General features: G+C 37.9%; 1 protein-coding gene across 4 annotated transcripts in view; it reads left to right on the top strand.

Annotated features, from left to right (window-relative positions):
- The window catches only part of spo11 (SPO11 initiator of meiotic double stranded breaks), an 8,358-nt gene extending 1,008 nt beyond the window's left edge, over positions 1-7,350 (top strand). Inside the window, exons 2-13 of one of the 4 annotated variants that reach the window (XM_024294124.2) lie at positions 235-348; positions 950-1,038; positions 1,174-1,240; positions 1,377-1,485; positions 3,016-3,102; positions 3,838-3,874; positions 3,965-4,074; positions 4,166-4,265; positions 6,005-6,042; positions 6,228-6,304; positions 6,624-6,735; positions 7,044-7,350. In XM_024294124.2, coding sequence (XP_024149892.2) covers positions 235-348; positions 950-1,038; positions 1,174-1,240; positions 1,377-1,485; positions 3,016-3,102; positions 3,838-3,874; positions 3,965-4,074; positions 4,166-4,265; positions 6,005-6,042; positions 6,228-6,304; positions 6,624-6,735; positions 7,044-7,163 — 1,060 coding nt within the window. In that variant the 3' untranslated portion in view covers positions 7,164-7,350. The remainder of the gene's footprint in view (positions 1-234; positions 349-949; positions 1,039-1,173; positions 1,241-1,376; positions 1,486-3,015; positions 3,103-3,837; positions 3,875-3,964; positions 4,075-4,165; positions 4,266-6,004; positions 6,043-6,227; positions 6,305-6,623; positions 6,736-7,043) is intronic. The other 3 variants (XR_004948193.1, XM_024294125.2, XM_024294126.2) reach the window with 3 other exon arrangements.
- Positions 7,351-8,629: the final 1,279 nt, after the last annotated feature.

Here is an 8,629-nt window from a genome sequence, read left to right as displayed (position 1 = left end):
ATATATATATATATATAATGGCGCCCATGGTTAAGAAGTGGCATGGGAAACATTATATAAAATATACACATACTGTTTTTTTTATTATTATCTTACTTTTAAATAAAGTTGGATTGAATTTTAATTTAAAAAAAGTTTCCCCTTATAGTAGTAGCTGTCACCTTCTCTATTTTCTTTCCTTTTTTCCCTTGTTTTTATTTTGTGTCATCCTAACAAAATTATTTTTTTCTATAGGCGAGAAATTCTGACTCGCATTGAAAGCGTCATTTTGGGAATAGTGGACAGTCTGTCCAAAAATGAGGCCCCTGTCCTGCTGCTGCCCAACAGGTCAAGCTGGTCCAATGTCGAGTGAGTTGTTTTTAACACATCCTTAATGTAAAGTGACTTCCTCCTTAGCCTGGAAAAACTTAAGTCACTCTTTTTCTTCTCACCAACACCGCGAGATCTTTGGAAGCCTCTTGCTCTTTAAACATAAACACAACTAGAGGTGCCTCCCAAATAAATAAATGTATACTTAGGCTGTTTTTGGCGGGACGTCAAGCCACACAAGTTGATTTGATTTATGTTTAATTTTCTCAAAAAGGAAATACACAGTTTAGCTTTTGCTCTGTTTGTGCAAGGTGTGGTTTAAACAAGCTGTGAGAGGAATCAGTAAAGAAAAAAATAAACTTTCGGTTTTGGTTCATAAAAATTCAAGCTGTTTGAGGAAAGTAATGTTTTTAAGAACTTAGAAGATGGTAGACCTGATTTGGAGCTAAAAGGAAAAAAACAAAAAAAAATGTTTTTTTTTTTTTTTAGATGTTGAGGTGGAGTCTTCATAATAAAAGGAGAAAAGCCATTTGTTGCACTACTCCAGCTTTAAGTTTATGCTTCTTTTTAAAGTTAAGGAGCTTTCAAGGATTTTTCTGTCAAAAAGTCAAAAAGTATTAATATTTTTTTTTCCTTTTAGTTTTGACAGTGGGATGGGGCTTCAGATGAGCTCAGAACATTCTGTCACCAATGTAAGAAGCAACTGTCCTTCATCTGTCACAAGATTTGGTAAGAAGTTGTGGGTTAGTCTTTATTTTTCGTATTCATGGTGATTGCAGCTTAGTTTTGATGAAACAAAGAGGCGTTTAAATATTCATACTCAAAAATGTATAGAGAGTAACGTTGTTTTTTCTCTGTTTAAAGCTCAGATTCTCAAGATTCTCTCGGTCATTTACAGGCTCGTGCAGGGCAACTCTTATGCTACAAAGAGGTTGTTTTGTCATTTATTTCACTAATGATAAAAATAATTTTTACAACTAATTTTCTTCCAGTTTTGCACAAACAAGGTGATTTTTTTTTTTTTTTTTTTTTTTAAAGTTTCGCTTAGTGTTTTTTTTCCCCCATAGAGATGTATATTACAACAACACTCAGCTGTTCGGATCTCAGAGAAGTGTGGACATTATAGTAGATGACATCTCCTGCATGCTGAAAGTTTCTCGGAGGGCCTTGCATGTGGTACGTTCACGCTTTTATTTTGAAAACGGTTTTAGGATTACTTAATGACAGAGGTGCAGAATTTCTTTGGTGTAAGATCACATAACAAATCCAATTTACTCAAGTTTTAATGCAATATGAGTCAATAAATCTCAGAAACCTACATAGGAGTTAAATAGGGCTGGGAATCACTGATATGATAGGCGATACGTGGTTCCCAATACCGATAATATCGGGATATGGCGATACTGCTGTACATGGTTAGAAAAAGATTCGCTAATAACTCATAATGTATCAAACTAAGAAAGAAAAATATTTTTGTAGGAAAATATATCCCCATTTATTTTTTAGTTTGAACAAAATCCTAATAAACAACTTGTGCCTTATTTGGTGCAACAAATAATAGACTTTTTGCGTAACATTATTGTAATCAGTAATTCCATTTTTGAATTATCTGTAAAATTCAGTGTTGTATGAACAGCAGTGCCACTATTTTGTACAAATCTGTTGTAAACAATAGAACAAAAATTGAATAATTTAAGCCAGATTTAAAGCATGAGCAAAACATCTAACATGTTGGTTGCCTGTTAGCTCCATTGCTACACACATGTTAGATGTGTTGTCAGTGACAACCACTGGCTTTTGAATTTTCAGTATATCTGCTCGGGTTTGTAGGACATACAATATAATTTCCCAGTCCCCGTGTATAAAGTGTACCGTGAACATCATGTAGGAGTCCAGCCGTCACACGTGAACTCCACTCTGTCTGCTGTTTCCAGCGCTGTCTCAACCTTAGTTCTGGTCTGGCTGTACTGTCCGGGAATCAATTTTTCAGCAAAGTATTTTTGAGAGGGAATGTCAAAGCGTGGTTCTAATATATTCATCAAAACGCGGAATGCCTCGTTCTCCACTTCGTTGTAGGGACGGAGCCCCTTTGAACATGTAAACAGCGATCCCGTTTGTCATTGCTTTTGCCCTCGCTGAAGTCGGTGCAGCTTCACCTGGAAAAAGGTATCCACGCCATGCTGTGCCGGCCTCAAGCCAGCAAAAGCAACACCTTTGTCACACAACTCCACGTGATGCTGCGACAGGGAGCTGTGCATGTTGGTTGTTTTTCCAGTGTACCGAACTTTCACAAAACAATTCTTGCAAATTTCACAGCGATTGCTAGCTTGGTCCCGTTTGCAGTGCTGTAGAATCCAAGGTGAGTCCATACTTTTGGACTTAAATGTTAAATTTGTTGCTGTCGTTATAGCGGTTTGTCTTCTCCAACACTTTTTGTGTTAGTGTCTGTTCTTCTTCGTCCGCCCACAACTGCCAGCCTCGCAATGTGCGCCCTCTATCTACCTCTGAAGGAACGTCTCAACCAAAGGACGACACGTGTAATTTTTAAAAGCCCCTTCAAATGAAAATAAAAGATCGATACTCAGTGAGAAGCCATCGAGAATCAATCACGGGACTAAAAGTCATGATATACTGCAGTATCGATATTTTGGCACACCTCTAGAGAAAAACCCAGTTAATTCTTTTGTTTGTTATATTTATCGATAGTTGGCCACATCCAAAGGCTTAATTGCCGGGGATCTCTGCTACTTGGAAGAAGACGGCACCAGGATCGACTGCCGCTCCAGCTCTGCTGTGAGTTCCACAAAACCACCTGCAAGAGCGAGACAAGAGCTCTCGCAACCATCCCCTATAGATTTATAGATCGAAGCTTATAGGTTACAGCATGACCTCATAAATGTAATTATTAGTCTGAGCTACGATCTGTTGGGAATAGGCTTTTATTAATGTAAAGTACGTGTCTAGATATCATAGACAAATTTGCCGCAGGCCGCCCTGACATTATTTATGAATTATGACTCCATCTGTGGGTTGACCCTCAATGTGGAGAACAGAGAAGTTGCCATGAAGCAGGAAAGAAGTGGAAATCCCTCTTTATGGATGGACACACACCAAATCTGTATCAGGTGTGCAGAGGATGCAGCTGTGGAGATCTGTTTTCATCCTCCGCACAGGTTTGCAACTCTGACCGTGACAGCAACATAATGCGAACTGCATCAAAGCTCAGCCAACCGCCGCTTTTTGTTGAGGCGTTTTGTAAAAAAGCTGTTTGTGTTTGGAGGTTCATGAGGAACACAGTGAAGATGTTAGTTAAAAAGTTTCTGTAGGGAAGACACACCAATCAGAGGTCGGTTTCACATCTGTTAATGTTGGTTGTTTAAAAAAAACAATGCAGAATACATTTTCTTTTCAATCAAGAAATTGCATTTTTAGCTGTTTTTGGTGCCACTTTTTACCTATTATAACAGTCGGTACCTTTTTGGAGTATGTTTGCTTCTTCGTGGTCACATTTTCCTGTTGTGTTTTCAGGCCGTTTCAGTTTCGTCAAACATCTACGGCATTAGAAGTATCCTTTTGTAAAGTTTTGTTTTAGCATTTTTGCTGCGAGTGTCTTTTGTTGATAACGTTTTAGCGACCTTCCCTTGACCACATCCAGACATTGTGTCATCAGCCAAATTTGTCCTGATAGTCGAGAAGGACGCAACCTTCCAGAGGCTGTTAAACGACGACTTCTGCGCAAAGCTCTCTCCTTGCATCATGATCACAGTTTGTAGTTTATTTTTAGAGCGAACTTTGATGTTTTCATGCGTTAGTGGGAACGAGTAATCCCAGAATTCTCTCCGTTTTTGTAAATCAGGGTAAAGGAGTGCCGGATGTCAACAGCCGGCTGATGGTGAAAAAGCTGTGGGACACGTTGCAGATTCCCATCTTCGCCCTGGTGGATGCGGACCCTCATGGTATGAATCACAGGAATGCTAATCAACTGAAGTCGCCCACATATTAGCATAATTCAGCGCGTCTATCAGTTCCCTTTCATCTCTACACACAGCTGGGTTAGATGTTCTTCAGCTGCACCTGCTCGGGACATCACGGTGCCTGTTTGTCATGCTTTTGCTAAGTATGATGTCATTGACTGTACATGCGAATTGGACTGTTCCGTCCCCTCTCACGTTTTAAACAGGAAGTACCCGCTGGTCCAAAAAGGCCAAAAACTTCTACTGAAAAATAAAAAGCTATGACTACATCCTTGTGTTTTTCACAATAACCGTTCTTGCTCTGCTACCTTTTTAAGCATACTTTTGCTAATTCTTACTTTATTTTTTTGTAGTAAAAGTTATTCATGTTAGCAATTGGCCAATCAGATGCCTCAATTAAAGAATGTGGTTGAATGTTCGAAACGTTTGGCAGATTCTCCCAACACTCAAGTAATCGGAGTGTAGATTTCTAACAAGCTTAGTCCTGATTGGTGAGAGTGATTGCCTTAGAAATGTAGACACCAAATGTGGTTTGCGAGGTGGAAATGGCCAGTTTTAATGTTAAGTCAGTGGTATAGACATGATCTGAGGTCCTGCGGCACGATTTGAGCGATGGGCACGGTGTGAAGGTCCAGCTGCGCTGCGTGAATTTAAATATCTGTGCCTTGGCGAGGTTGCCGCGTCGCATCAACCAATCAGGGACTCGGCTTTGACGTTTTCAGTGACTCCATCAGCGGGTAGAATACTAATCCAATGTGAGCGTTTGCCCTGAACTTTAATTTTTTTAACCCATTGGGGCCATGTGGTTGTCCGTCCCGGTTACTGTTGGGTGAAGGCAGGATACACCCTGAACTGGTCGCCAGCCTGCCTTACCCGCGGCGACTCTGTAGCTGCCGGCAACAGAGCTCGCTCTGGTACCAGGAGAGTCTGAATGATCTCATAAACCCAAACATGGACGCAATTACCAACGTTTTTGTTGAACTCTTCATAATAAATAAACCTAATCTCTTAACATCATAAGATAAACACAGACAGTGCTCCATGTCCAGGGGTGACCACCTTAGGAACACATTTTTGGACAGGTGGCGAGCAGCGAATTCACAGCGCAGCGAAGGAGAAGCAGTTAACACAAATTTGACGCATGAATCGTGTTCGGTGTGAACACAGCTTTAGACAGACTTGGACCAATCATTGCTTACGACGTACAACATGGCGACGTCCGCATTTCCAAAACAAAAAGGCGACTGAATCGACTTAAGGCATTTTCAATGAGTGACGTCTCACTCGCTCGCTCCAGTTCTCATATACAGTCAATAAGGATACAACGACTCACTCTCCCAATAATTCAGCTCAAACCTCAATTTTTTGGAAGTGTTTCAGTTCAATAAATGATTTGTGTGTTATAAAAAAATCATAAAAATCTTTTTTTTATTTCCTAATAACCAAGAAACAATGAAGAAAACTCTTCATTTGACTCATACTGATGGTGTGATGTAATAAAACAATATATAGTAAATCCTTCTAAAATTTAGTTTGATGCTTCCTAGCAAACATACTGGTAAGGATGCAAGAACATACTTAACATAGGGTTCTGTTGTAGTTACAGTACATGTTTTTTATTGCATTACACACATTTACTCTCAGCTCTGTTGTCCGTCTTTGAAAGTAATACTCTGTAAAGTGAGTGATTGCAGAATGCTTCTCCTTTTGACTTTTGTCAGGGTTTGAGATCATGTGTATCTACAAATATGGATCAGTGGTGAGTCTTGACACGTGAAAAAATATCATCATATTGGTAAAAGTACAATCTTGAAGTGAGAATATTAGAATGCTGAAAATTTAGTAAACATGGAGGAAAAATTCTGTTTTTGTTGATTTATTCAAGTTCCAGGATACAGGCCTTATAAAGTTAAAGTGTGTCTTTATTTCTGTGTTTGTGTACAGGCCATGTCGTTCGAGGCCCACAGTCTGACTGTTCCCAGCGTTATGTGGCTAGGCCTCCTCCCCTCCGACTTACAGAGGTTTGGACTCCACCATCACGACTTCCTCCTCCTGCCTTTAATTGGGATTTTATTCTTACGGATGTCTTAGAGTGTTTGTTTTGTTGCCTTTGGCTTTTCAACTTTTTTTTTCACTTCCAAGAATTTTATTGGGAGCATATAGACTTTAAATGGATTATTTTCAGAAACATTCGTTTCTATGCTGAACAGCTTCTCTTTTTTGTGTTCTTTTCCACACACACACACACACATGCCCTGAAAGGCTCTGGGATTTGGTGACTGTCAGTTTTCAGGAAGTGAACTTTTGTCATAAATAATGAAACTGAAACTGTGTTTTTAGGTTGAGGGTTCCCAAAAGTTCCTTACTTCCCCTCGCCAGGACAGATGAGAGCAAACTCAGCAGCCTTCTGAAGCGCCCCTACTTAGCCAGCCACCCAGAATGGCAGAAAGAAGTGAGTAAAAGCCAAAGGATTTTGTTCAACTAAAGAAGGAAAACTGTTAACTCAATGTGAATTAAAATAGGAAGAAAATTCCTCTGAGAGCTTCAATTCATGTTTGTTTCTTTCAGGATTTAAATTTATTGTTTAAAGTTTTATTTTTTACCACGTAACCGATGTGACACATGGAAGAAAGATTTTCTGCTTCCTAGTTTTCCGTGGTTTCTACTTTACTGGATAAACAAACAACAATTTAAGTTTTTTTTGTTTTTATTTATTATTATTTATGTGTTCTGAAATGTTTTAATTGTCCTTTTCTGCAGTTGGAGCTGATGCAGCAGAGTAAAGTAAAAGCTGAAATCCAGTCTCTGGCAGATATTTCTCCTGACTTTCTCACAAGCATCTACCTGCCCAATAAGCTGCGCTATGGAGGATGGTTATGAGTGCAATGCTGCCACCTAATGGAGTGTCAACGAAGGTGCAAAAGTTGATTTTGAAAGTAGATTTATAAATCAGACCTTCTTGGGTTTTCTGGAAACTGATGCATATAATTCTGTTGTTTTGAGTATTTGTTATTGGTATCGACTGTTGGAAGTATTGAAAATAAATACAGAATTGTTTAAATACTGACAGGTTTGGTTTTTCATGCAGTTGCTATTTCTGGGTCAAAAATGGATTTAGAGATGTAAAACAAGACAATGTCTGGGAAGTTAAGCTATCACTGGGTTTCTCTGCTCTGAAATGTGTGTTTCTGTGGCGTCACCAGAAACATGTTAATACACGGGAAACACCAGAGGATTGCTAGTTTATGGGCTGTAGTTTACAGGTACGATAGAAAGAGCAACTATGGAGGAACTTCTGGTTAGATACACAGAAATGTGTATGAAAATAAAAAGGATATATTTAAATTACATTTTCACAAAATGAGTTCAGTTAATTCTCACATTGTTTCTATGTATGTATAATGTCTCATTTTAAACATTAATAATCAAAAAGCATAATGTAACCTTATGTTCTTTTTAGAGTAAATAAAAAATGTAAAAGGCATTTTCATCTTTTTGTTTTTTCAACATGTGCAGCAAGTATAGAAAGTCTAATTTTAGACAAGAATTTTGCTAAAACTCTGCAGGGCTAATCTCTAGTTAGTAGCAAAAAATGTCTATATGTCGACTGTTAATTCATAATCAATACTGACATCAATAACATTTTTTTAATAACTTTTCAATAGATTTTAGGTTAATTTATTCATCAGCCAGTGTATGTGAAATTTCAACACCTTCTGTTTCAGCATATTTTTGTTTAGTAATTAATTGAGGAAAACAATCTACTTTTATCCTCTATAATGTTTCAGATGTTTACTGTCTTTTTAACAGTAATTCCACTCATTTAAAATCACTGAGTTTAAATAGACAAATACAAATATAATTTCTATGAAGCAAGATCACTCAATTGTCTACTGGCTTTGGTCCTGACCATACCATAAATGATCAAAATGATCACTTTTATCATAAAAATGAATAAAGTTCCAATTGTTTGTAATAATACAGCTGGAGTAGTTAGATAGGCAACGTCTCTTCTTAAATATGGTTGGGGCTAAGCTCATGTCTGCTTAGTTTAGCTTAGAGTCAGTCCTTTTGAAAATCCTTTTGAAAATTTTAACATAGTTGGATAAAAGTTTAAATGTCAAATTTAAAATGGATGATTCCTGGAATGAGGTGTTATTTATTCATCTATACATGCTGTCTTTGTGGGAATCAAAATGTATTTTAAAGTTTGGAAGTTGTATTCGTTTGAAGAAATTTAAACTCCCTTTTTGTTTAAACTGTTTATCATGCATCCGTGTTAAAAGAAAAAAGAAAAGAAACAGTGAGGTCAAGAAGTTTGTTTTCCATCACCATGTTGTAAGCCA

The sequence above is a fragment of the Oryzias melastigma genome, linkage group LG7 (assembly GCF_002922805.2).
Source record: "Oryzias melastigma strain HK-1 linkage group LG7, ASM292280v2, whole genome shotgun sequence".
Classification (NCBI taxonomy): domain Eukaryota; kingdom Metazoa; phylum Chordata; class Actinopteri; order Beloniformes; family Adrianichthyidae; genus Oryzias; species Oryzias melastigma.
This window is presented reverse-complemented; position numbering and strand designations above follow the sequence as displayed.